This window comes from Pleurotus ostreatus (genome assembly GCF_014466165.1).
Source record: "Pleurotus ostreatus strain PC9 chromosome Unknown scaffold_4, whole genome shotgun sequence".
Lineage (NCBI taxonomy): Eukaryota > Fungi > Basidiomycota > Agaricomycetes > Agaricales > Pleurotaceae > Pleurotus > Pleurotus ostreatus.
The window spans coordinates 1,693,745-1,719,397 of record NW_023503159.1 but is presented as its reverse complement, the minus strand read 5'-3'; the positions used below and the strand labels follow the sequence as shown (position 1 = coordinate 1,719,397).

Genomic DNA, 25,653 nt, shown 5'->3' with positions numbered 1-25,653 from the left:
CTCCCGCTATACTTCCATTCTGCATATAACCATATCCATCTCCATAACGGCACGATTCGAATAACGAATGGCAACCACCGCCCACACCCACACTAGCGCAAACGGGAGAACCTCTCCAATTGCGACACTCCATTACGACCATACTCTAAATACGCGCACCTATAATTACGCTAGCGTGCGTATGGAGGGTATGGCAAGTGCGCACAGGAGAACGACGTCCGTCGACTCGAGCTACTCCGCCTTCTTCACCTCCGGCCTGCTGTCGCCCCCCTCGTCCCCTGCTATGTCCCCCACCTCCCCTACTTCCCCTTCTTCTCTCTCAATTTCACCGTTCTCTTACCCCTCCTCCGCATACTATAACCCTCCATCCTCCTCGCGCCACAATCCGAAAAGTAGCAGAATGCAGATGAAGGTCGACGTGAACGTAAACGTGAACGTCAACCCGAGCCGACAGCTACCGTCGACGTCGATGCTCGAGCTCGCGTCGCCCAGCGAGGCGTACGGCGGCGACGCGCTCTATTTCGTTGCGCTGTTACAGCAGATGGAGGACGACGAGTCCGACATTGGCGTAGGAGGTGAACAAGATGATGTTGAGGATGTTGAGGATAAAGGTGATGGGGAGAAGGATCTGCGCGAGCTGACGAGCTTCCTGTCGCTCGATGCGTCCTCGGCGTCGCAGTATACGCGCTCTACGAAGACGAGGACGAGGACGAGGTATGTGTCCTCCCACTTCTGTTTCGACGTTCCCTGCCTTAGTTCGAGTACATCGTTTGCCTACTTCGTGATTGTTCCACTGCCCCCGTCCCCTTCTACTACGTCCCACTTCCCCACTTCCCCACTTCCCCTCACACTTCCGTTTCAATTTCAATTTCAAAATCTCACCCATCTCCCTTCACCCATCTCCCTTCCCCGAATTCGTCCATTCCTTCGTTATGCATTCTGTTGTGTATTATGTATTCTTTGTGCATTTTGTATTATGTGTTACATGTATGATGTTTGCACTTCGCCTCGTTCTACCGTTTCCCTGCCTGCCTGCCTTGCACGTTCTCCATTCCTCGATTCGAATCCATTGCTGACGCTATTCCTACGTACACAGTTCATCGACGACGCGCTCTCCGCTCCCCGCCTCCCGCTCCCACCCCCGCTCCCATCCCCACGATCAACCGCATTCACCGCGTTCACCCACCGCGAGCACGACATCCACCTCAACATCCACGTCGGCTTCGGTATCGCCCGTAACCCCGCCTTCGTATCCATTCTCGCAACACCAACACCAACACCAACAACATCACGCATATCACGCATATCACTCGACTGCACACCCCCATCCGTATCACTCTGCTTCCGCTTCTGCTTCTGCTTCTGATTCATCAATGCCAATGCCAACGTCAACGTCGACGCCAGTTCTAGATCTTACGAACACGGACGGTCGCGGTAGTGCTAAATCGGACAACGGCGCCGGTGTCGCTATTGTCGCTAAACACACTAACAACAACAACAACGCCAACAACAACAACAACGCCACCACCACCACCAACAACCCCAACAACACCGCCGAACGCGCCGCCGCCAAGGCGAGGACGGACCACCCGCGGTCGTTCCTGCCCTCGCTCCGGCACCACTCCCCGTCGCATCCTCCTTCCCTTCTCTCGCCTCCCCCAACCTCACTCCACAAAATCCCGTCCCTGGCGCTCCCCCCGCCTGTCGTGTCGTCTTTCGTGTTCGACGACTCCGAGTCTGACGATGACGATGACGATGAAGGGGAAGAAGAGGAAGAGGAGGAGGAGGAGGCGTGCGCCCTCGGCGGCCCGGCTCAACCTGCCCACCGCCATCCACATCCACATCAACATCGCCATCCACACCACCATCCACATCAACATCGAGACCGGACGGCGCACCGCACGGGCGCGCACACGGCCCCGCTGCTCGCGGCCTTCCCCGCCCCGCCGCGCACGTCGCTGGCCCTGAGGCTGTCCCTGCACCTCCCGAAGACGTCGTTCTTTGATGAGTTGGAGGATGGGGGTGGGTTGGTTGGGGGAGAGGAGGGGGAGGAGGGAGGGGAGGGGTTGGTTGTGAGAGGGGAGAAAGAGGAGGAGGAGAAAGAGGAGGGGGTAAAGGAGGAGAGGGAGGAGGAGGAGGAAGGGGCGAGGGAGTCCTATCTATCCCTCACATCGCCGACCTCGCCGCCCCCTCGATCTCGACCTCAACCCCGACCCCAGCTTCGGCTTCAGCTTCGAACATCTTCTACCCGGCCTTCGCATACGCGCACACCCTCGATCACGCTGTCCCCGCTGTCTACGCTATCCGTCCCCAAACGCGCGCTATCTACTTCCAAACGTGCGCTTTCCAAGTCTAACTCTGCACGACGGACGGTCGGGAGCCGGAGGATACGTGCGCCTGCGCCTGTGACGGCTTCCGCGCTCTCCCCCTCGCTCTCCCCCTCCTTCACCCGCTCCGCGCTCTCCCCCTCCCCCTCCTCCACGCTCTCCTTCACCCGCCCCTGCACACGCCCGGGCACGCACACGCGCACGCTGTCGCAGAAGGCGCGGGGGCGCGGGAAGAGGTGGACGCAGGTGAGCACGACGTCGTCTGCGAGCGTGTCGACGGGGTACAGGACGTGCATGCGCGCGGACGCGCTGGCGGCGCTGGAGGGCCGGGTGTGGGGGCGCGGAGGGGTGTGTGGGCGCGGAGGAGGAGGGGGTGTCGTGGAGGTGGGGGGACGGGGTATAGAGGGAGGGGAGGGAGAAAGGGGAGAGGGAGGGGAGGTGCTGATGAGTACGTGGTCGGACGAGGAGGACGGCGAAGAGGAGGATGGTGAAGGGGACGGTGCAGATGGCGAGGACCTTTGGGAGGACGATCTCGAGGAGGACGAAGATGGGTATGCCGAAGAGTGGGCGGGAGGGGACGGAGGGGATGGAGTACGGACGGAGAGAAGAGCGGAGATGTCGTGGATGGACTTTAACCAGCCCAATGTTCTCGCCCCCCACTCCGCGTCAGCCACGTCGAATATGTCAAATATGGCGAACGAGTCGAGCAAGTGGGGAGGGTCAAGGGGGCTGTCGAGCAAGTGTGGAGGGTCAGGGGGGCTGTCGAGTAAGTCGGGTGAGTCGTACAAGTGGAAGTGGAAGTGGCAGTCGATGTACTCGATTGGGAGCTCTGCTTTCGCGTCCCCGTTCACCGCTCGTTCTATCGTTGGAGAGGGAGCGGGAGTGGGAGAGGGAGAAGGAGCGGGAGAAGGAGTGGGAGAGGGAAGAGGAGAGGGAGTGGGAGAAGGGAGACCGTTCTCTGCGTCGTCGACGTCGTTGCCGGACTTGCCGTTCCCATCCTCGACTTCAACTTCGACTTTGACTTCGGCGTCTGCGTCTGGGTTTCCGTCCGCGGTGTCCCGGCATTCGAGGCTGTCGATGTCGTTAATGCAAGCGGTGGAGCTCGAATTTGAACTCGACGCGCCATCGCCCACGGCGGGGGCGGCGGGAATGCTGTCCCCGCTCTCGCTCTCGCACTCCGCGTCGTTCGCGCTGCCCCCACAATTAGCACAACCAGCGCATTCCGTACAATCGCCAGCGCATTCCGTGCAATCGCAGACGACGTTTCCGCTCGCGCCTTTGACCAACCGCCCGGGCAAGGGCAAAGGCAGGGGGAAGAAGGGGGTGGGGGTGCAAGCGGAGGCGGGGGAGAGGAAGGAGAGGAAGGAGGCGGGGGAGAGAATGGAGGCGAGGGAGAGGAAGGAGAGGGGGAAGGAGATGACGTCGTTCATGCTCATCGACGCCGACGAGCGCACCGCGCGGAGTGCGAGGGAGAAGGGCGGGTTCGGGAAGTCGTTCATTGATTTCTGAGAGATGATGAGGATGCTTTGTGTTGATGAGGGTACTTTGTGCTGATGTGTATTTTTTGGTGTTTTGGGGTTTGTGGTTTGTGTTTTGCTTGTATTTTTTGTCCCTGCACTCGTTACACTCGTTGGTCCACTTTGAAGTTCAATCGTTCAAATGTTCATGCATTGTTTGTGACTTTGTTTTTGTTTTTGTTTTTGTGTGAGCCGTTTGCTTTCGGTCGCGTTTTACGTTTTTACGTTCTTACGCATATTCGCATATACGCATATTCGCTCGTGTGCGCCCTTGTAGACAATTCTGCCGGACTCGTAGAGTAGCGTAGCGTCGCTTTATTCGGTTCTGTCAATTCTGTATCCCACTGCATACATGCTCAGCTCAGCTCGAAGATTCACCTTCGTATCATATAATATATAGAATATATAATATCATATACATATATAGCGCTGATGTTCGTCGTTCGTTTGAGCGGTTTCTGTTTCTTCATGACTTTTAGCTGAGCTGGGCATTCCGCGCAATCAAGTGCAGTGTGAGCGCTGAGCGCTGAACGCTGAGCGTTGGATATCTGGATGTCTACACTTGGACCAAGTCTACGCGCTCAAGATCCCAAGATCTCATCTCGCAGGTCAAAGTCACGGAACACCGAGTAAGGCCTAAGGCCTAAGGCCCAAGAGGGTCAAGGTCAAGGACTTGGAGAAACTCAGGAGTCAGCGGAAAGTCAGAGAAAGTCGGGGTACTAGTAGAGGCCAGGTAAGGCCAGGATAAGTCAGGTAAAGCCGGAGAAAGGTGGGTAAAGTCAGATAAAGTCGGAGAAAGGTCAGACAAGGGAGGTAAAGTTGGGGTAAAGTCAGGTAAAGTCAGGTAAAGTCAGGAAAGGACCTGACCTTGACCTGACCTGACCTTTTCCACGGTCGGGCTCGCTCATAACTTTGCGATTCGCGGTTGATGAGAGCTTCCGTAAATGCTTGTTAGGGCTGGGAGGCTGCCAGTGGGGTAGGTGCTTGGAGGGAGTGTGAGGGTATAGTGGTATAGTATATGACGAGGGCCCGGGGAAACTGGCAAGGAGAGGTACGAGGGGGAGCAGGTCGGACCGCCGGAGTAAGGAAGGGACTTGAAGAAACTCAGAGTAGAGTCAAAGAAAGGTCTGGGAAGGTCAGGAAAGGTCAGGGAAAGTCTGGTAAAAGCAGCATAAGTCAATAAAAGTCAAGAAAAGTCGGGTAAAGTCGAGAAAAGAAAAATCAGATAAAGTCAGAAGCCAGGAAAGGTTGGTGACTTTACCTTTACGGCCTTACGCGTACGGCCTGACCTTGACCTAAAGGCTAACCGTGACTTGACCTTGACCTTGACCTGACCTTTTCCACGCTCGGGCTCGCTCGTGTATCGTGTATGTAAGTGTCCTTGGCGAAGCCAGCGAAAGCTTGTGTACAAGTGCACGACGAGGGGAAACTCGCAAGGAGGGAGTACGAGCGGGAGCAGGTCGGAGTAGTAAGTACTCAAGTTCAGGAACCGCGGCTCCCCGATTTGACGCCCCGACTTGACTTCATTCAACCCTCAAGGCTCACGTTGGAATTGATGCTTGATGCGCGCTTGATGCGATGTGAACTTGGAGGCATCTATGCGGCAGTGATCGCTGACACTGCATGTCCGACGTGTTTGATGATCGACACCATGTTGGACGCAGGACGGGAACGTGCTCGGAGACGCGGGGATGGAGACGGGACGAAGAAAGAAGAAAGAAGAAAGACGACGGACTCGGAGAGTTCGACCGACTGGTTTGTGGACGAGGACATGGGTACAACACGCAGCTGCACTCCTTGGGCCATAGAACGTGAAAACGTAGCGCGTCGTCGTCGTCTGAGCGTCCCGACGCTGGCGCTGAAAGAAGAGGCCTAGCTGGGGCTGAGCGCTGAGCGCTCGCGACGGAGAACGGAGACGAAGAACCGGAGGATAGTCGATAGGGAGTCGTGTTGGTGAGTATACGCGTCTCCCCGCTTTGATCTTGGGTATTTACCACTAACTACTAGTCCCTCGAGCTGGCATGCGACTGGGGCTTCGAGAGAATGGAACGAACGGCAGAGAAGAGGGCGAAGAAGTCGAAGGAAGCGACGAGGAGAGGAGGGAGTCCTAGACCCCGTACCGCTGACCGGTCATCTATTGACTGTTCAGTGACTATCATTGACGTTGCGGTGACTGTCGTTGACTATTAGTGACCTTCAATGACCCAGTCGTCAAAGCCGACAAGCTCAAGGTCATCGACAGTCATTTTAGGTCAGCACTGCATCGACTTCCTGGCCTTACCTACCCACAGACTCTCCCAACGTTTGTGGTAGTTTTACTTCGAGTTTCTTAGCAGCCTCTTTCAACGCCACAATGCTTTTTCTCGATCCTCGCACTTCATCCACACTCACTTGCTTGACTGCTTACGCTCGCTGTCCGACCGTCGAACTGATTAACGGCTCTGGACATTCTAACCTCGTATGCAATCGCTTTCGTCGGGATCGTCATTAGACTCTTGTCTCTGGAGCCGCCATGGATCCTTTTGCGTTGTTCCAATATATCCACCAGGGTGACGATCATGATTGGGAGGACCTCGGCTCTCTGCTGGTACCCTAGTCTCTTATAAGAAATGACACTCAAGGTGCTTTGGGATGGTGAACATGTTTCTGCGAACCACCCCTACTCTGGATCTCGAACTCAGATAGCACCTCCATAGTCCCGGCTTTCACAAACTCCCCACCTCGTTGTTGAGCTCATGATCTCAAGGTGGAGAGGCGACGAGGCCGTTCCCGCCATTCACAACTTGCACCATTTACTGTTTATGAACTCATCAATAAATATAACGCCTTTGGTCCTCGTCCTGCTATGGCGTGGCTCGTTCTCACTTGGTTTATTTTATCTGCCTAGTTGCCCACCCACGAAGGGTCGACGGCGGGGCCTCAAATCCAGTACTTAGACAACCAGCCAGGAGGCGGTATATCATATCCGCGTGACCGCGACGCGACGCGCTCACCGATCGTATACCAGACACTGGACGGCGAATCCCGTCTTGCGGGTATATAATCCGTTGATCACCCCCAACCGCTCTTTCTTCATAACGTTCATCGTCTCCCGCGAATACCAACTCGATACAACACGCCCACCGCTTCTTACGCTTCTTACGACGATCATGATATCTATAACTGCCTTCCCCCGCTGGTACTCCGTCTCACTTTGCCTCGCCCTGTTCCTCGCCCAGCTTTTCACGCGGCCCGCCTGCCTCCTGGTCACCGGAGGACTCGCCTTGATGGCGAGCTTGCCGGGTCATATCCTTTCTCTTTGTACCTCAGCCTCCACCCTCTTCGTTGCCCTCGCCGAAGGTTTTAGTACCATCAACGCCGCGCTCGTTCTAGTGATGTGCGTCTACCCTGTCTTGTACTGCCTGACACTCGGTACCGCTGGCGATTCCGATTCCCCGTCGGCGGACTCTCAATGGCGCGGCACCACCACTAGCACTCCAGAAGTCATCCCTGACTTCGAGCCATCCTGCAAATATCAGAAGTGGACAAGGAGGACTTTCTCGAAAGGCGGGATGTCACCCATCACCCCGCCTGCTACCCCGCCACGCACCACTGGAACCACTGGCAGCACTTCTTCAGCAAGGACTTCCGACTCTACCTGGAACTATGGCGACTCTCTGGGGGGACACGGAATCGGACATGGACACGGATATGAATATTATGAGTATGGACAACGGCGAGTCCGCCCTCTCACCAGCACCTCCCTGCGTTCTGGCGACCGATGGACCACTCCTTCTCAAAAAGGCGGTCCCCTGGCTTCGTCGACTCCTGGCACTCGGACCTATCTTGCCTTGAAGCAGGCCTATATCACCGTCCGCCCTACGCCAATCCCAACAACTCTGGATCCGGGCTGTGCACCACCTGTCCCCAAGCCATCCCTTCAACCACCTTCGCTTCCTCAGCTACCGTCTCCTGCCCAGTTACCATCTCCTCCCCCGACGCCAGTTGCTCTACATGTTCCAGTTAAGGTCAAGACCGCGCCTACCTTTGTATCTAAGAAACCCACACGGATCGCACAGAAGGCTCTCCGTGCCGCTCCTTTCCGATACCAGAAGCCTTCGTATCTGGTGCGCCAGTCGAAAAGGACATCCCGCTCTGCACGCCATCCTACTTCTGGTCTGCCTGTGCCACTGGCTGTCTCCCCTGCCCAAGATGTGGGCTCGCCCATGATTGTAAGTTCATTGTTATATATGTTGTGGCTTCTTATCTGATAGACCGGTTCCGTAGGTCGATTTTGAAGACAAACCTCTGGTGCTTGCTGATCATCTCGAGTTCTCATGTACACCATTGTCTTGTGCGGAAAAGTTCCAACATGTGTCTTTCGCTCCCCTCGTCAAGATGGCGTCCCCCATCATCGGACATGATACACGCGATAGAGGTCTGGCACCTTACTTCCACGATTTTACCATGGAAATCGACCAGGATTCTGACTCGAGCGACGATGACGACTCCGATGACGACTCTATGGACGTGGACCCTCCCCGGCCTGTGGAATCTGGCGATGTCGACATGGACGCCTGGGACCATCCTCCGGTGGAGAGCCCCCTCGTAGGGTATACTTACGCGCCTTCCCTTCGACATCGGTTCTCTGGACTCTACATCAGGCCTTCCTGCGAGGACGATCACAACATGGCCGTGGACAATCATTGAACGCGACTGGCGACTGGCGATCTGTGGCGGAATTATGGCCGTGTTGACCTGAATATTATTACTCCATCTCAAAGACATTTTGCCCATCATCTCCCGACCATCTCCCCGTAATCTCTTCTATCTGTCCTTATCTTCCCCATCTCCTCATCATCTCCCCATAATTTCACCTCTATCTCCGTGTCCCCTCATCTCTCCCCCATCTCTTCCATTTTTTATCTGTTCTTCGTTCTTCCTCCCAGAGCAAATATCTCTATACCCGGACCCGTCCTGCACCTCGAGAGGACGACAGTTTTGCAGAGCGGCCTTGGAAGTACTGGCCATACTTCCATGGTTTCGCATTCCTCAGGCCCTCTTGCCTGATGGTTATGTGAGTGCATTCGCGTTGTCCGTAGATTCATATTCTTATGCTCCCTTAACAGTGCATCCATGATTCTCGGTCGAGCACACCCTATCTTCTATCCGAGGGGCCGGACGCCCTCCTCCTATTCCTGATTCCCGACGCCGCGAGCACCCAAGCACCGCATGCGCTTAGCAACGTAGAGTTTGGCGATCTTTGTGAATTGGATTAGTGACTGGCCACCACTTTTCTAAAACATGAAGGTCGGCGACACTGCTGAGCGATGCCCTCTCATCCATTCGCGCGTCACCCCACATTCTATACGATATGACTGTCTTTCCCTATGGAGATCAGTCACTCTCGAGCCATACTACGCACACTACTACACTACTTGGACGCCACAGCCCCCTACCCCCCACATTATGCATCGAGTGCCTGAGATTCTGACGGTCCTTTGTGTCGAGGCGGTGACTGGCCACCACCTCCCCGACGCACTGGGCTTGTTAGCTTCAATGTGCGACGATCATACATTCCACGGGCCATGCGTCATAGCACACACGATCAAATCTTCGACTTCGCCTCTCGGTCTTATCACTAAACACTCCCATATACCCGATTACCGATGCGATGCGAACCTATACGATCGTACATTACTATTGCCATTACTATTAGGCCACTATTGCCACCACTATACCATCACTGCACGATCACTAGACCCCTTCAACCTACCACTCCTCGAGTCTTGACCGACTCTCATACCCCATGCATAAGACACTACGATATCCCTTGCAAGCCTCTTATCATATAATTATAATTATTGTCCGCGGGCGGACTTTATTCTCGGATCGATCCTTCGCCTCTTTGCCTCTGCCCCTGCCTCTGCCCCTCTGCCTTGCTTCTGTATTTGGATTTTGGATTTGTACTGGCCTCGTCTCGGATTTGTAGCTTCTGGTTATACCCTTATACCCGATGTTCGGTGGATGAATATATCTGCTTGTGTTTCAGCTTCTCGGCCATTATTCAGTGGCTGTCACACGGAGTGAGTGTCAATAAATAATACTTATAGTCAACAACATGGACAAGTCTGAGCAATCCAGCGGTGAATGGCTCATGGGTTGGGGGGTATCGGACTGGTGTTTGACATCAGTGGCGGAGAAATCACTGAATGAAGCAGAACACTTATACATCGTATCACATCGGACGAACCGCGGGTAGGCTAATTCAAACTGTCCCTCCTCCCGTATACACGCCCTCTGACACTTGGTTTGGGGTAGGATTTGAGAAACCGTGCATTAATTTCACCAAAGCAATGCAGATGGCAGGCTGCTGATTCTATCACCCTTTGAACCCCTCCTCGAGTTCGCCCAATCCCTGCCCCACAACGTGTACATCTTCCATTTCATCGTGTCGCATCGAGGCTGCCACTGGTGGGTCTTCCGGAGGTAGGCTTTCTTGGGATATCGGTCCGTTAATTTGCCTTGATTTGTATCTTCAAATTATACGACCGTTCTTAAGAGGGTTGAACGTTTGGATTTGCGCACGTCGGCCATATTGGGCCATGGTTGAAGCAAGCGGTAAATTCTAAGTTAGCTACGTTTTGAGCGCCAAATTCAATCTAAATCAAATATGTAAGTACAACTCCGAGGCGATAATCAACTGATCATCTCACACAGCCAGCACAGCCAGCAGTCGCCTCGAATCTTGGGTACGAGCACAACACCAAGCGAGGCAGGAGGAGGAGGAGGAGAGAGAGATTGTTTATGTGTTCTAAGCTCGCGATGAACTATAGTCATGATTCACCTAATTGTCATAAGATGCATGTATGTTTGAACTACTAGATAGTATAGCCTAAACATGAGGGATGAAGCGTGTCCACGAGATGGACTGAGTGGCAGAAGGAGATAAATCGCGAAGAAGAACAAAGGGTTGGACGATCAAAATGATGCGCGCCAGACAATATACACAGAGTGCCACATGATGAATAAAATCTCCCCCCTTCGTGAATGCAATGAAGCAAACCCGGTGGAGGAACCTCTCAAGAACTGGCGAAACCAGAGCGGTGAATATTGTACCAGCCGTCAGAATGCATGGCGTGGCAGCTACGACTAGGGAAGACGAGATCCACAGCAGTCTTTCGATATGGGTAAGAAATTCAAAGTTCCATGCAATGCAGTGAATGGCGCCGAATAAAGTCGCGCTTGTGATCAAGAAGATGGCGGAAACCATGCCGTCGAAGAGAGGGATATCTGAGTGGAAGAACCTGCCTTCGAAGATGATCGTGTCCAGTTGAGCAATCCAGATCCCATGCAGGAAATCCGCGACTTTCAGCGGTTCTCTCGCAGGAGTTGAGTCATGTAGATCTACTTCTTCCAGTTGGGCTTGGACGAGAATCGGTGTCTGAACGTCATATGGTTTGTTCCACCAGAGCCCGTAGAGGAAAGCGGACAAGAGACCGTATGCAAGCGTCATGATCTCGAGTTCGGTTACGGCCAACCCTTCCACCCCACGAGCGATAATTTGGAGCACGAACCAGGTGGTCTGCCAGACGACGAGGGCCTTGGTGATCGTATCGCCCTGTCTCTTCTCTTTGATGTCGTCTTCTTCGACCATTGGCCAAGGCAGTTTGGGGGCGGTTTCCATGGAGTCCTCGGCTACTACAACGCCTAGGTCCTCAGGGCGAATGGTCCGTCGCTTCCCATCCGACTGGATGGTGACAAAACCTCCCATGGAGAGAAAAAATGAATGGGTGTTCGTCCACTGTGGTCCTAAGAGCACGTTACTATTACACTAGGCGGAACGGAACTGGTACTGACGCACTGTTTCTGGATTCATCGCTAGGAGAAACGAAGCTTGAAAAGAATGCATACAATCTATGGATTCGGAGTATACTGAGAGCAGGAAAGGCGACAAAGATGATGTACGCACCTCCTGTACTTTGGCTGAGCAACATCTTTGGAACTACGAGCGCCCGTATTCAACGGAATATCTATACTATCCTCCGGGTGCTGTTTTTTGTACGCTTCTGCTATTCTTCGAGTTTCATGCCACTGGGTGGCCGCCCGCAGAACCACTACTTCCGGTAGAAGAATGGTCCACAGTGTCATGTAGAGCCTGCGTAGTACGAATGCCCGCTTCGATCCCCTCGAGTCCGAGTCTGGGGGAGGCACGTTTGGGTGGACAGCTTTCCAGACGCAAGCGAGTATGACTGCAGCGCAGCTCCAGGTAATGTCTATAGCACTTCGATCGCAGCCACTGCCGAGTTGACTTGCGTCCGAATTTGTAGACATTCAAGGGTGCTGGGGAATTGTGAGATGCGGATTCTGGAAAAGGCCCATATACAAGGGGGTTTCTCAGGGTCGTCCGGTCGCACAGACCGAAAGTAATAAACCCATCGAAAGACGAAGTCTGAAGAGGTTCTCGAACAAGTGCGACGGAGAATGTGTGATCTCGATCATCTCAGCAACCTGAGTGATCGATTGATCGGTCACCGACAAACGGTAAACCACAGTCACTTGGAATCTCGGAGGCTTGTGTCATATCGAGATGGAATATCGTGTACACACCGCTGGACAACTGATTGAAGCCTGTAGGCCATGCCATTAGATTGGAGATTAACCAACCAGATGAGTGGATGAAATTCAAAGGGGATGAATAAAATCAAAGCATGAGAAAAGTATTGCTGTAGAAATGTGATCGGCTGAAAGACTGCTCCCCTTCCCTCCTTCGTTACAATGGGCTGTATGGCACTTGGACTGGGTATCGGGCTTTCGAAGGGAAAGATGTCACCTTGGGCGCTTAGCAGTATTTGTATCTATTTGCCAGAAACACCAGAGTCACTGAAATTGTTCCTCCGAGATACCTTGACTAGCCAGGTGATGCAAATCGGCATTCCTTTTCTAAAGGAGCTACGCTATGGTGAGTAACCAGCCTTCTGACGTGACCTACCCTCATGAATCTCGCAGCCCGTGTGTACGGATTGTGGGGGGACCGTGATCGAATACGACGCCGCAGCCGGAAACGGCTTCTGCATCAAATGCGGCACAGTTGTCGAGGAGAACACGATTGTCAATGAAGTCAGCTTTGGCGAGACGTCTTCTGGCGCCGCCATGGTACAGGGATCGTTCGTAGGCCAAGGAGCGAGTAAGTCGAGGAGTGCTTGTGTGAATTCCGAGCTCAAGTATGTGCAACAGCCCACGCGAGATTGACCGGACCATACGGAAATAGGAGCAGCACCGAGTCCAGAGAACAGACGATCGCTAATGGTATGCACCTCTTCAATGGCTATCATGGCCCGACGCTCAATATGTAACAGCCAGCAGGAAAATACAGAGCATCGCCAATGTTCTGCACCTCTCGGACGTTGTATGTCTAGCCGCAACACGCTTATACACGCTAGCTGTCGAACATAAGTTCACCAAAGGCCGGAAAAGCCTCAACGTCGTCGCCGTCTGCCTGTACGTCGCATGCAGACAAAAGGAGACGCGCAACTACATGCTGATCGATTTCTCGGACCTCCTACAAGTTTGTCTTTAGCTACAATCTCTTCGCATTCTAACATCTGCACAGGTGAATGTATTCGAGCTGGGGCACACGTATCTACAGCTCGTGCAGACGCTCAACCTCCGGCTCCCGCTCGTCGACCCGTCGCACTACATTTCGCGCTTCGCCGCGCTCCTCGAGTTCGGGGACGAAACACACCGCGTCGCGGCTGATGCCATACGACTCGTGCAGCGGTTCGACCGCGACTGGATGACGCGCGGACGGCGCCCAGCAGGGATCTGCGGGGCGGCGCTCCTGCTCGCAGCGCGGATGAACAACTTCCGGCGGTCGATCGAGGAGATCGTGCAGGTGGTGAAGATCGCGGACACGACGCTGAAGAAGCGGCTGGACGAGTTCAAGAGGACGCCGAGCGGGGCGCTGACGCTGGCGGATTTCCGGAATGTGTGGCTCGACGAGGAGATGGACCCACCCGCGTTCACGAAGGCGAAGGAGCTTGAGGAGGCGATGCGGTTGGCGGAGCTGGAGGAACAGGCCCAGGCGGACGGGGAGGGGGACAGTGGGGCTGCAGAGTCGATAACCAAAGGGAAAGGCAAGAAACGAAAAAGAAAACGGAAAAGAGTAGACGAGGAGGACGAGGAGGACGCTGATGTTAATGCAGGGAATGCAACGGACGCTTCCTTGGGACGAGTCCCAATCGATCCTTCACTCCTTGACGAAAGCATACTTGCCGGCATTATTGATGCAGCCACCGGAGCTGAATTGACATCTTCGACCTCTTACATCAACATCGATCCTTCCCTTCGACCTCTTTCCCCAGATAATATTCCTCAGTCTCTCCCGCTACATCCAACGGAGCCTTCTCTGGCTGATGAAACGCTAGCATTTTCAACTGAAGGCACGGCCGCAAGCTCGACCATTGCTCCCAACGAACCTTCTCAAGACCCGAGTTCTCCTCCAGCAGAGAAGACTCCCCTGTTTCTCCCCCTCGACCTACCCGACGTCGACGAAGTAGTCAATGCCGCACTCGCCGAGGAGGTATCCTCTATCCTCGCGAATCCACAGAGCAGCAGCCTCACCGAGGCCTTGGAAGAGCGGGAAGAGCGGCGCCTTGCGCAAGCCGCAGTCGTCGACGAGCTGCTTGGCCTCGATGAATCTGAGCTCGACGACTTCATCTTGACGCCGGACGAGGTGCGGATCAAAGAACGCGTGTGGGTGGAGCTGAACAGGGATTACTTGGAGGCGCTCGCTGGTATGTTTCTCTGCATCTCATGGCTCGCGCTTCTGGGCGAGCGAGTGCTACGCTTTTGCTGACGCGAATGTTGCGCTTCCACAGCGAAAGGCGAGCAACTTGAATCAGGAGGTACAAGCAAGAGTCGCAAGGTTCGTACCTCGCAGAGGGTCGCACTTGTTATTTTCTAAAAACATGGTGTTGTCTAGCGCCGGAAAACCAACAAGCCCCGCGACGCATCTACAGCGCATGGGGCCACGGCAGCAGAGTCGGTTCGGAATCTCATCAAGAAAAACCCCAGGTACAGCCGGCGTATTAATTACGATGCGTTGAAGGATCTGTTTGGTGATGCTGGAGGGCCTGGGCTACCTCTTGGAGATGATAAGGACGACGGGGAGGAGTTGTACCAGATGGGAGACGACAAGAGTGAGGATGGTGGTGAGAGGCCGGTGATGGTTATCGAGGAGGCGGGCAGTGTTGCCGCAGCACGCCCGGCTGAAGAAGTTAGGCATGGAGTTCATGGGAACAACGAAGAGGGCGACGGTAGCGATAAAAGCGACGACGAGGCGGGGCCGATGCACTGGGAAGATGTGTACGAACAGGAAGTATGAAATAAAAGGTAACTGTAAACGATATCTGCGGCGTCGGTGTAGTTTTATGCCTATCTATAGTGTTCGTCCTGTAGCCTTAGACAATTTGCATTGCATAGAAGAATATGTGGATAGTCATTAGAATATGACAAACTAGTACTTGTATACTGTATTGAATGAACGCGACGCACTCACGGCGTACTCCCGGACGGGGGATTACGATGCTGTCGCCATCCTCGATGCCTTGAGTTCCCGATACCGCTTGATCGCCTTCTCCCTCTCCTCCTCCATCATGGCCTTTTGCGCCATCGACAGCACATTATCCGCCATCTTCGACCGCTTCGAGTCCCCATTCTTCACGCGCATCGCCGCGGCTCTCGGAAGAGCCTTGAGCTCCGGCGGTGCTTGCGCGATGTCGTTCAGGCGTCTCGGGGCGGACGAGGAGAGCGTCGCGAACTCCTTCGGCGGGTCGCTTCGGTCGTGTTTCTGCGATGACGGCGCGGGCGCGGGGGGCTCATCCTGGTCGGATTCCGGGTCTGCGGGTGGTTTGCCTTTCTTTTTGCTGGGGAGCTCCTTGCGGGCCTTGCGCAGGGTAGCGTTCGACGACTGCATCGCGGTCTTGACCAACGGACGCATATTATCCTCGACTCTTCTATACACCAATTCAATGCAATCAGCCACCGCAGAAAGGCATCCCGTTCGACGGCTTACTTGTTGAAATGCTGTATCGACTCTCCGGGCAGAATACTGAGCTCTGCTTTCCCCTTCGCGCCCTTCTCTGTCTTCTTTCGTTTGACAGCACCTCCGCCCTCCTCCTCGCTGTTCTTCCGTTTCTTTGCGTGCCAGTCTTGCCGGATTTGCGAGGCGTTGAGGACGCGGGTCAGGGATTTCGGAAGGGCTTCGGTGGCGAGCGACTGCTGCGCAGGGGCGAGGTTGCTGCCTCTAATCGACTTCAGTGGGTGATCGCTTGGTGAGATGATGATGCGAGCTACTTTTCTGATCTCTCGCGCTCGCGAATAGACCGCTTGGCTTTCTTGTGCGGCATTTTGTATGTCCTAGATCTGGATTCTACTCAGTCTGATAATGGTTTGCTGAACATGTAGACGCTTGTTTGTGCTTGGAGATAGGGGCTCTTTGCTGTCAGGTGCCTGGGTCACAGATGTTGTCACGGGCCAGGCAACTTTCTACTTTCATCTGCAGCCGCCTTCGTCGATCGTCGAGCTCACTCAAAGAGTTCCACTCCGCCGACAAAAAGCCGCTGCAGTCCCCGTATGCCCCGTCGCCCGCTTGAATCCCATATCTCACCACTCCCCGCCATGGAATTCCACGATAAGCGCACCATGCTGCCCAGCTACAGCCCAGCATGGCTCAACAGCGAGCAGGTCTCCTACCACGACCTCAATGCACGGCTTGGGAGGGTCTATCGCAGCATAAAGCGGTCGGTTCTCACTATCTTCACCGGCTCGTCGATTTCCACATCCCATGCACACCGACACTCCCTTGCTAAATCATCACTCACTTCGGTGCAACCAACCCAATCATCGACCACAGTATTTGTTCTTCTGTGTTGTCTATGGTACGCCTCGTCGGCCTTGTCCTCGAACACGGGCAAGTCTATCCTCACACAGTTCCGCTACCCGGTCACCCTCACTTTTGTGCAATTTGGATTCGTGGCCTTCTATTGCCTTCTGTTCATGTCACCGGTGATACGCTTCAGCAAACCAAGGGCACCAACTCTCGCAATTTTGCGCAGCACCCTGCCAATGGGCATATTCCAAGTTGGAGGCCATATTTTCTCAAGCATCGCAATATCACGGATCCCTGTCAGCACTGTGCACACCATCAAAGTTCGTTTCATACTCTCATCATGCTTTTTTTCTCATGAGGGTGTTACACAGGCTCTTTCACCGCTTTTCACCGTGGCCGCTTATGCGTTTCTGTTTGGGGTTAGCTACTCCGCTCGCACCTATGTGTCTCTCCTACCGCTCACGATTGGTGTCATGCTCGCATGTTCCTTCGATATGTCTGTCTCGAACGCTATAGGGTTGCTTTGCGCGTTCGGCTCGGCGTTGGTCTTCGTCTCGTCCAACATATTCTTCAAGAAGATCATGCCCACAAACGCCTCCCACAGCCACCATCACTTGGATAAATTGAACCTACTGCTGTATTCTTCCAGCATGGCATTCGTACTAATGATCCCCGTATGGATGTATTACGACCTCCCCAGCTTGCTCGCCGCGAGTGCGGATCCATCTCACGTCGCCCATCCTGCCCAAGGACACGCTGCACCTCACTCAGTGTATTACTACTTCTTCATGAACGGCACCGTGCATTTTGCCCAAAACATCATCGCCTTCGTCATCCTCGCCTCCACATCCCCCGTCACCTACTCGATAGCGTCGCTCATCAAGCGTGTTGCTGTTATATGCATCGCCATCGTCTACTTCCAACAACCGATCTATTTTATCCAGGGTATCGGCATCACCTTGACATTCACCGGGCTTTACATGTACAACTCAGCCAAGGGGGATGTAGAACGCGGCGAGCGCAAAGTACGACGGGTTGAGGCAGCGAGGGATCTCATGCTCCCCACCGCGCTTACGAAGGAAGAGAAGGTAGAAACTGGGATGGATGTTGTGGAGGAAATCAGCGCTGCGACTAGTGGAACAGGGATTTCGTCGATATACGGGCGGCCGCGCGCAGCTTCGATAGCTCAAGCAGCCCACTCGCATTATTATGATCACCATCCTCGACCCCTGCACTCTACTCTCGCAGCTGCACCCCACCTCACCTCACCAATCGGGCTCACGATTTCAACGCACCCTATGCACGATAAGATTGACTCTACCCACCCGGCGTTCTCCCCGCCTGCCTCATATCCCTCGCCGCCCCCGTCCATCGACTCCCCTCCATCACAACCCGTACCATTGCCGTACGATGCTCGGGCTTTTGACAGTAAACACTATAGACAAGATAGCTTTGGGCATACTTACACTGTATCACAATTCCCGGTCGTTGGGGCGTAACTCTGGATGATCATCTCATAGAACTGCACTACTATCCATATTCAGTATTTAATGCATTCACATTGCGGGCTCCCGCGGACTAAATCTAATTAAGAAATTGCCATAGAAAGGGCAATATTATAAAACGCGTATTGAATGTATGTAAAGAATGGACAGCAGAAGAAGCCAATGTGCATAGAATAAGGGGATCAAAGATTCAATATTCAGATGTTGAGTCAACATCTGATCATGACGAAGGGGAACCTGCGTCGCGAGAAGCATACTCCTCGCTCCTACTGGACAGCCCGACGTGTCGACGCATGAGAGGTGTCCTTGAAGAACGCTCGCGACCATCGTCCCGCGAAAATGGACCATGGATTGGTAGAGGCGGGGCCGCCATACGAGGTTGAGTAGCCAAATGCCTGCGTAGACTTCGTATCGAACTCTGGCGCTTGGCTGGAACGAGAATACGAGCAAGGTCGATTTCCGCTCCATCTTCACTGCTATCACTTGTATCGCCATTGCTACTGTCGTCTTCGTCCTCCGCCAGTCCAGACGATGCACTATCATGAGTGTGGCGGCGAGCTGACGAAGACGAAGACGACTCCCGAATAGATACTGAGTGCGACAGTGAAGACGCCGGAGAGTGTAGGGTCAACGGAGAATGCGTTCGTTGTGGCGATGGCGATGGCGACGGTAGCTGCATACCCCAGCCACTGATGTATCGGTTCTCCCTAGTCTTGTCTCTTCCCCGCCTTTCCATGATAGTAACCTCACTATCTCGCCTATCCCGAACATTCGGCCCGTCATGCTTCGTCGGTAGTGTCTTGGCCCCTTTCTCATCTGCCCCTTTACCTTCTCGCTTCGCCTCAGCGTCATTGTGCCTGCGCATGCCCCATATATCGCCTTCGACCTTGGTCTTCGCTAGCACTGGAAGGTCCAGGTCATCGACACGTTTGCCTTTGCCCTTCGGCCTTCCCCTGCGCGCGAGTCGCAGTTCCTTCTGCCTCTCCGCCATTAGTTTCTTGAACATGTCTTCAGGCGTTAATTCGTCGTAATCATCATTGGGCATGGCGGATCCACCCTTGTTCTTCGATTGCCCCCGAGTGGAGCCTGCCTGCCTTACGCGAGAGTTCGCTCTGCTGCCTGGCGCACTTCTTACCACAACGCGGGCCCGACTGACTTCACCTTCACTCTGAGCCGAGCGTTGCAAACCCAGACGGGATAATGACGGAGGTGCAAGTAGATTACTAGCAGGTGGTGTACCTGGAACCCACAGCTCAACAATCGACTTCGGTTTGAAACGATAAGCACATACCAAGTCTACCAGATTGAGTAGAGGCACTTCGGTGGAGGGTTCGTTTAACGAGGGTGTTTCGTGAGGGTAACAGGTCAGACGTGCTACCCCAATTTGCTGGGGGACGTTCACTAATAGGACTATGTTGATTACTTAGGTTTATGGTCGGAGGAGGTCTTCGATAAGACTGATTAGATACAGTTCGAGACAGTCCCGGGCGACGAGATAAATCGGGATTTATACTCGAAGGAGAGAATCCTTCCCCTCCCGGCGAATCCTTTGTAGACGTGGCGTGCGGTGTATCGGAAGAGGGAGGTACACCAAGGAGCATGGTTCGCGCGACTGACTGCAGCCAGGAGTGTTTTGCTTCATTTCTAGCCAGGACACTCGTTCGATTTGATTGAAAATCATCTTCATGCTGCAAAAAGGTAAGACGGCTTGCCGAGGAAGGAGGCGTAGATTGGGGTCTCTCAGGTAAGAGGCTAGACTCGGAGGCAATATGACGTAGCAGCGCCCCCGCTCCGCCTAGAGGGTGAGGCACGCGCAAATTAGCTGGACGATTGTGAGGACGGGCGGATTGCCTTGCGTATGAATTACGATGGGAGTGTGATGAAGAAGGATTGGACGGGGATTCCGGGATAGTCTCAACTTGAAGCCTCAAAGACGACGTGGACGCTTGGACGTAACCGGGGCCATAAACGTAAGGACTTGATCGCTGTCCATGGCGGGCGTATGCACTATTTCGCGAAGAAACTCCAGACTGCTCAGACTGAGGATTCCAGTGAGGAAGGCTTTCCATAGACGAAGACAGTTGAGTCGACGAACTATTACGAGCTAGTTGATGTTGATGCTGATTCCGATTTACTGAGATTGAAGATGCAGACGACTGGCGATGTTGAGCGGGACGTGAAGGATATGGTGACGGAGACGGGGACGCAGGTGTCGTGTATTCCGGTCCTGCATTTACAATGAAGACCCTCAGTCACTGTGAACCGCCATCAGCTAAAGCCAACTGCTCACCTGCAACGTGTCCGCTGGCTCCCGCATTATCTTCGACCTTGCTTGCCACCAGTCCAGTGAAAAAGCCCACGAACGCTCCCACTCCACCCCGAAGGCTCGATTTCAGTGCCCGCCCGTGTTGCAGCGCCCCGTCACTGTCATACGGATTGCCAGCACCTCGAGCTTTGGTATTCCTGTCTGACTCTGGCGTGAAGATACGCGTCTCCTTGTAACCCGCCTCCTTCAATAGATCCTCCAAAGACTCATATTTACTGGAAGTACCTCGCCGATGCAACGGAACCCGGCCTGCTGCTCCTCGCCCAAGAGAACCATATGCACCTACACCCGGACCTCTTGTATTACGCGACTTTCGATCCTTGGGCGTTGGCGTCGTCGGGTGTGAGGTTGTCGTCGCGGTGGATTGATGGAGTGACTTTGAGCCCGGCTGATTCGACATCGAAGGCACTTGTGGCACACGACTCCTTGACATGTTGTCGTGGGCAGCATGGGGCATCCTGATGCTGTCGCATGAGTGGATGGTGGGAGACCGACGAAAAGCTGGAGGACCAGAAGCACGGACTCTGATCAAGCGCAACGTGGGTCCAGTCACGTCGATCAAGCCCTGCAGTCAGGAGAGCTCAGGGGCTTCGCAGGGATTCAAGCCTTCATCGATGCCTGGGGTTTCAAATCAAACAAGGTCATCAATTGCTCGTAAAATGTCAGGGATACATAATAATTCGTGGATTTTCTAAATATGAGGGAAGAAATATGACCATCGTACGGGTTGCTCAGCGGAAGGAGGCAACTCGCGCAGAAGCACGAATGCTTGAACAATCAAGAGGACACGGGCGATAAAGTATGCATAAACGCTCACTGCTAAAATAACGTAGCGGGGGACTACGAGGGCGTTCCGGATAGACGGGCGGATTTCGGTGGCCTTGCAGGCAATAACCGTGACGGCCTCACACACCCAAAGTGGTGGCACGGCGACTATGACCAAGGAGGACGAAATCCAGATTATTCTCTCGGCAGGTGTAGGGAACTGGAAATTCCATGCGATGCAGTGGATGGAGCCGAAGAGTGTTGCGCTGATGAGGGAGATGACGATGGCGATCCTTCCGTTTCTCTCGGGCGCCATCTCTGAGAGGTAGTCTAAACGTGTGTCTTCCACGATGGCGCCGTGAAGATACATGATCCAATCTCCATCCAGGAGACTTGTGAGGGACATAGACCTCCGACGAGCTCCTGGTACCTCCAGCTGGTCGCTTGTTCCAGTAAGAATGGGCTTGTGGACGTCGTATGGTTTGTTCCACCAGAACCCGTAGAGAAATGCGCACATCAAAGCGTATGCCAGTGTCATCACCTCAAGCTCCGTTACGGCCAACCCTTCGATTGCGCGAATTGAGAGTTGGATGATAAACCAAGTAGTTTGCACCGTTACGAGAGTTTTGGCGATACCATCAATCTTGCTCTTGTCGCTGATATCGCCTCCTTCGACAGCCGGCCAGGGTACCCGAGGAAGCTCCTTGGAGCCGGGAGGTTGGGGTACAACGTCCTCAAGGCGGAGTGTATGTTCCACCCCACTAATGTTGACGATGAAGCCTCCCATCGTCAAAAAGAAGGAGTGAACTATTGTCCAGGAAAGCTCTGACAAGACATCAATTCAGCGTACTGCATAAATTGCGAGTCAATCACGATACTCACTTTCTGGGGCGCTAGCGCTCGGCTTGGAAGTACTGGCCTCTCTTGTGCTTTCTGCGCTACCTGACACCAACACATAGCTGTCTCCCTCACCAACCGAATCCCTCGATTCGATATCCTGCTCGTTCCCTCGTCTTTGCAGCTCTGAGATTTCTCGCGCATCGAACCACTGGGTGACCGCCCACATAACCATCAACTCTGGTACGAGCAGAGCCCATAGGGTCATGCGCAGCCGACGTAGGATGAGTCTCCATTTGGCGCTTCCCCTCAGGTGAGCAGGGAGGACGTTGGGATGCACGGCTTTCCAGGTGCAAGCGACGATGACGGCGACACAGCTCCAGGTGATCTCCCATGCACTTCGTTCGCAAGGATCGGTGCGAGGTGAATTTGTAGACATCATGGGGGGGAGCTGGTGTGTAGTGCACCCTCGCCAGGAATGCATTTATTGCAATAAGGGCCATGGCTGAACGCCAGGGCATCTACTATTGGAGAGCATAGAAACTGCAAGCTGTAAGATCACAGTTCTATGTGAAGAGCGGCAAGCACTTACACGGCGTTTACCATAGATAGAAGATCGCGGTCAAGATGCGGCCAGTTGCAGAGAGCCTTTGCCCCACGATTTAGTAGTGGCTAAAAATAAATCAACAGCGCTTCCATGATAGAAGGTGGACAACATTGTACATAGCCGATGCTTTGAGGTGAACTCGTAGAGGAGGACCTCGCACTCAATGTAATTGGGCTCAGCGCCCCCCTGATTGGGCCTCGAGCCCATGTTTAACGTCAGTGGCAGGGCCCGAGGACCGACCGAAGAACACCCATGCGCTGTATTGTGACTGCTTGGCTTGCTGGCCAGAGCAAGGTCGGGGATCCCCAACAACTCATGACCAAGGGGCGGTCGCCACTAACCGGCGCTGGGTGTTCATCAGCTATAAGGTCTGCCACTTTGACGAGTAATTTACGGCATACCCAACAATCCCCTCTTTCGCCTCCTTGATGCATTTCCCCGCTTCCATACGTTTGCTCGCTTTATCTGCCTTGGGCATCTCGGTGTTTGCCAACGCTAAGCTCATCCCTACGGTGACTTTGGTAAGTGTCTTACGAACACTGCAAGGGGGCTGGGGACTCACGCGACAGACTCTTGTTCCATAGAATGCTGACGCTAGCGAACTTACCCCTCCTCCAACGACCACGACCTTCGTTGCGAGGCAGGAAACGATGTCCTCTTGCGGAACTTCAAGCCCTTGCTCCTCAGGATCCTCGTGTATTTCTTTTACTGGCCCTCTCACTGTACGTCTCGGACCTCTTACCAAACGCTGTTGGGTTGACGTGCTATTCATCATGATCCAGTCTGAGCAGTGCATCAACACCGATATTCCACAGTGCTTGACATCAACGTCTGTGACTGTTCATCATGCGATGACCACTACCACCGTGGGTCCTGTAAGTCATTTTACAGCAAAGCTGACACGGAGAGAAGGCACTGACCTCCTTCATTAGGGCGACGGTTGTGCTGAAGATAATTATTACACCGCAACCGTCTGTCCATGCTATCTGGCTTGTAGGGCAGCGTTCTCGGGGGTAAGTTCGTTTCGTTCGGAATTTGTTCCCCGACATTGACCTATGTGCGTAGTACCGAACGTGCGGCCCGATCCCCACGAGCACTTTTTAACATACCAATTTGCTTTCTCCCTACTGTATCGTAACAAAGTAGTGATAGAAACAGTAAACGAAAACACTTACAATTTACATTGCAGTGTGAGACTTCAACTAGCCACTTTCTTTCTTGTCGCTGCATAGCTAGGGGCTGAACTAGGGGGACTGGACGCACGAAGTAGATGAGAGTGGATGCCACAGTGATTCTATGTTTGCATCGACATCAGTGTGCGGAGAGATGCCATTCCCAATCCAGTATCGATTGTGTCATTACCCAGGTTCGCACTCCTGCATTGGCGCCAATCGTGCTTTCTTGTAATCATCCTCATGGCAAAGCGGTGGCGAGCCTCCCCGGCTCATCCATTCTCTGAACCGCCTTGTCGTTTCGACCTCTTCATAATATTGAAATGCCCTCAGCCGGCCGTTCTCGTTCGGCCCATTCCAAAACCTCTGAAACCAGCGCCGACACATCGTCGCCAAGGAAGAGAAGCAAGGACGGCGACCAGTCGAAGTCGTTTGAACCCCCAACTTTTACCATAGACCTGTCGCTGCCCCCTCGGGAAAGACACCGCGAGATATGCCGCATATTCCGAGAAGAGCTCCAAACCCTGGTGCCATTGTACGACGAGATCATGTCTTACATGCCGTTTCCTCGCTTGTTCCGAGCGGCGGCGAAGATGGCGCTGAGACGCGTGGCATCGCGGGAGGAGACAGAGGAGATGCTTGGGATCGTGGAAGAAACTGGGATACCGAGGCATCTGGTTGTGGCATATAACACATTCCTGGATATCATGTCTGGCTGTGTGAGTGGCGGCGTAAGGGTATGCGACGCGGGACTAGACGGGAGGACCGAAGGAGTCGTTCACTTTCGTGGTTTGGATTGGGAAATGGAGCAGTTGCGAGCATTGACGATTTGCATTGAATATGTGCGTGGAGGAGAGGTCGTTGCTAGGTGAGAACGTTCTCGTCGTGGTCCCGTCACCGTGGCTAATTTAAATATGTACTAGATCAGTTTCTTACGCAGGTTACACTGGGGTGCTAACCGGAGTCAGGTATGTCAGGCCTCAGACGGTATTGATAATTCGAGTTCTCATAAATTCTGTAGACAAGGACTTTCCATGTCACTGAATTACCGAATGAGGATCCTCTCTCCGTCGTCCCAAATCTCCCATCGAATACACCAATTAGCCCTTCTGTTTGGTCTGCGCCCTTCGCTCTCATCGTACCTCAGAGAAATCCTTTTGGCACCAGGGAAAGCCCCGCGACCTCGCTCTATAATAGCAGCTGTCCCGAAATTCTACAGTTCGCCAAGCTACCTCGTTTTCTGCACTCCTTCTACTGCACTTTTACTCGAGAAGGATCTGCAAGGTGCTACGGTGTACGTTGGTGACGGTGTGAGTGGCGGTGAGAGACTCGGGTCGCAGGAGGGCGAGTACCTCATCGTCGCAACTAACCACGACTGTCATATGGAATCGTGGAGCAAGGCACAGTGGAAGAAGGCCATCGATTCCCATGGCGAAATAGTAGAAGGTCTCAGCAAGGGCATACTGGAAGATAGCATCGAGAGAAAGCAGACCGTGGTGGATATGTGGCAAAGGAAAATCAAGCGGACACTAGGAAGACGGCCAGATTCTCCAGCTGTGGATCTGCTGCAGGTGAGGGATGTACAGAAGTGGTTGCAGAGGAAGCCAGTCCTCAACGAATGCACCCATTTTTCTTGCATCATGGACCCAAGTGTCGAAGGCGGAGGCCTTCTTTGGGTTCGGTCATATAGCGAGCCAGTCGACATGAGCAAGCGGTAGACGGCAAA

At 53.8% G+C, this 25,653-nt stretch overlaps 10 protein-coding genes across 10 annotated transcripts; 6 read left to right on the top strand and 4 right to left on the bottom strand.

Moving 5' to 3' along the window:
- Positions 1–67: 67 nt before the first annotated feature.
- Positions 68–3,836, top strand: PC9H_006383 (uncharacterized protein; the record flags this gene model as incomplete). Its single annotated transcript, XM_036775933.1, has 2 exons — positions 68–714; positions 1,097–3,836. 2 exons carry the CDS (start codon positions 68–70, stop codon positions 3,834–3,836), a joined length of 3,387 nt encoding a protein of 1,128 aa, XP_036631952.1.
- A 3,157-nt stretch (positions 3,837–6,993) lies between these two features.
- Positions 6,994–8,533, top strand: PC9H_006382 (uncharacterized protein; the record flags this gene model as incomplete). The annotated part of the gene is made up of 2 exons (XM_036775932.1): positions 6,994–8,055; positions 8,111–8,533. 2 exons carry the CDS (start codon positions 6,994–6,996, stop codon positions 8,531–8,533), a joined length of 1,485 nt encoding a protein of 494 aa, XP_036631951.1.
- Positions 8,534–10,718: 2,185 nt separating this feature from the next.
- Positions 10,719–12,157, bottom strand: PC9H_006381 (uncharacterized protein; the record flags this gene model as incomplete). The annotated part of the gene is made up of 3 exons (XM_036775931.1): positions 10,719–11,635; positions 11,688–11,704; positions 11,796–12,157. 3 exons carry the CDS (start codon positions 12,155–12,157, stop codon positions 10,719–10,721), a joined length of 1,296 nt encoding a protein of 431 aa, XP_036631950.1.
- A 625-nt stretch (positions 12,158–12,782) lies between these two features.
- BRF1 (transcription factor TFIIIB subunit brf1) lies at positions 12,783–15,209 on the top strand (the record flags this gene model as incomplete). Its single annotated transcript, XM_036775930.1, has 7 exons — positions 12,783–12,785; positions 12,833–13,010; positions 13,061–13,132; positions 13,183–13,391; positions 13,437–14,619; positions 14,704–14,750; positions 14,808–15,209. The coding sequence occupies 7 exons, from the start codon at positions 12,783–12,785 to the stop codon at positions 15,207–15,209; spliced, it is 2,094 nt and encodes a 697-aa protein (XP_036631949.1).
- A 195-nt stretch (positions 15,210–15,404) lies between these two features.
- On the bottom strand, positions 15,405–16,233 carry PC9H_006379 (uncharacterized protein; the record flags this gene model as incomplete). The annotated part of the gene is made up of 3 exons (XM_036775929.1): positions 15,405–15,840; positions 15,900–16,130; positions 16,181–16,233. 3 exons carry the CDS (start codon positions 16,231–16,233, stop codon positions 15,405–15,407), a joined length of 720 nt encoding a protein of 239 aa, XP_036631948.1.
- Positions 16,234–16,459: 226 nt separating this feature from the next.
- Positions 16,460–18,214, top strand: SLY41 (suppressor of loss of ypt1; the record flags this gene model as incomplete). Its single annotated transcript, XM_036775928.1, has 2 exons — positions 16,460–17,035; positions 17,087–18,214. 2 exons carry the CDS (start codon positions 16,460–16,462, stop codon positions 18,212–18,214), a joined length of 1,704 nt encoding a protein of 567 aa, XP_036631947.1.
- Positions 18,215–18,440: 226 nt separating this feature from the next.
- On the bottom strand, positions 18,441–20,946 carry PC9H_006377 (uncharacterized protein; the record flags this gene model as incomplete). Its single annotated transcript, XM_036775927.1, has 3 exons — positions 18,441–19,459; positions 19,512–20,447; positions 20,511–20,946. The coding sequence occupies 3 exons, from the start codon at positions 20,944–20,946 to the stop codon at positions 18,441–18,443; spliced, it is 2,391 nt and encodes a 796-aa protein (XP_036631946.1).
- Positions 20,947–21,237: 291 nt separating this feature from the next.
- PC9H_006376 (uncharacterized protein) lies at positions 21,238–22,590 on the bottom strand (the record flags this gene model as incomplete). Its single annotated transcript, XM_036775926.1, has 2 exons — positions 21,238–22,136; positions 22,194–22,590. 2 exons carry the CDS (start codon positions 22,588–22,590, stop codon positions 21,238–21,240), a joined length of 1,296 nt encoding a protein of 431 aa, XP_036631945.1.
- Positions 22,591–23,183: 593 nt separating this feature from the next.
- Positions 23,184–23,859, top strand: PC9H_006375 (uncharacterized protein; the record flags this gene model as incomplete). The annotated part of the gene is made up of 5 exons (XM_036775925.1): positions 23,184–23,276; positions 23,340–23,477; positions 23,538–23,630; positions 23,688–23,768; positions 23,821–23,859. The coding sequence occupies 5 exons, from the start codon at positions 23,184–23,186 to the stop codon at positions 23,857–23,859; spliced, it is 444 nt and encodes a 147-aa protein (XP_036631944.1).
- A 391-nt stretch (positions 23,860–24,250) lies between these two features.
- Positions 24,251–25,645, top strand: PC9H_006374 (uncharacterized protein; the record flags this gene model as incomplete). The annotated part of the gene is made up of 3 exons (XM_036775924.1): positions 24,251–24,795; positions 24,851–24,895; positions 24,949–25,645. 3 exons carry the CDS (start codon positions 24,251–24,253, stop codon positions 25,643–25,645), a joined length of 1,287 nt encoding a protein of 428 aa, XP_036631943.1.
- Between the last annotated feature and the right edge of the window lie 8 nt (positions 25,646–25,653).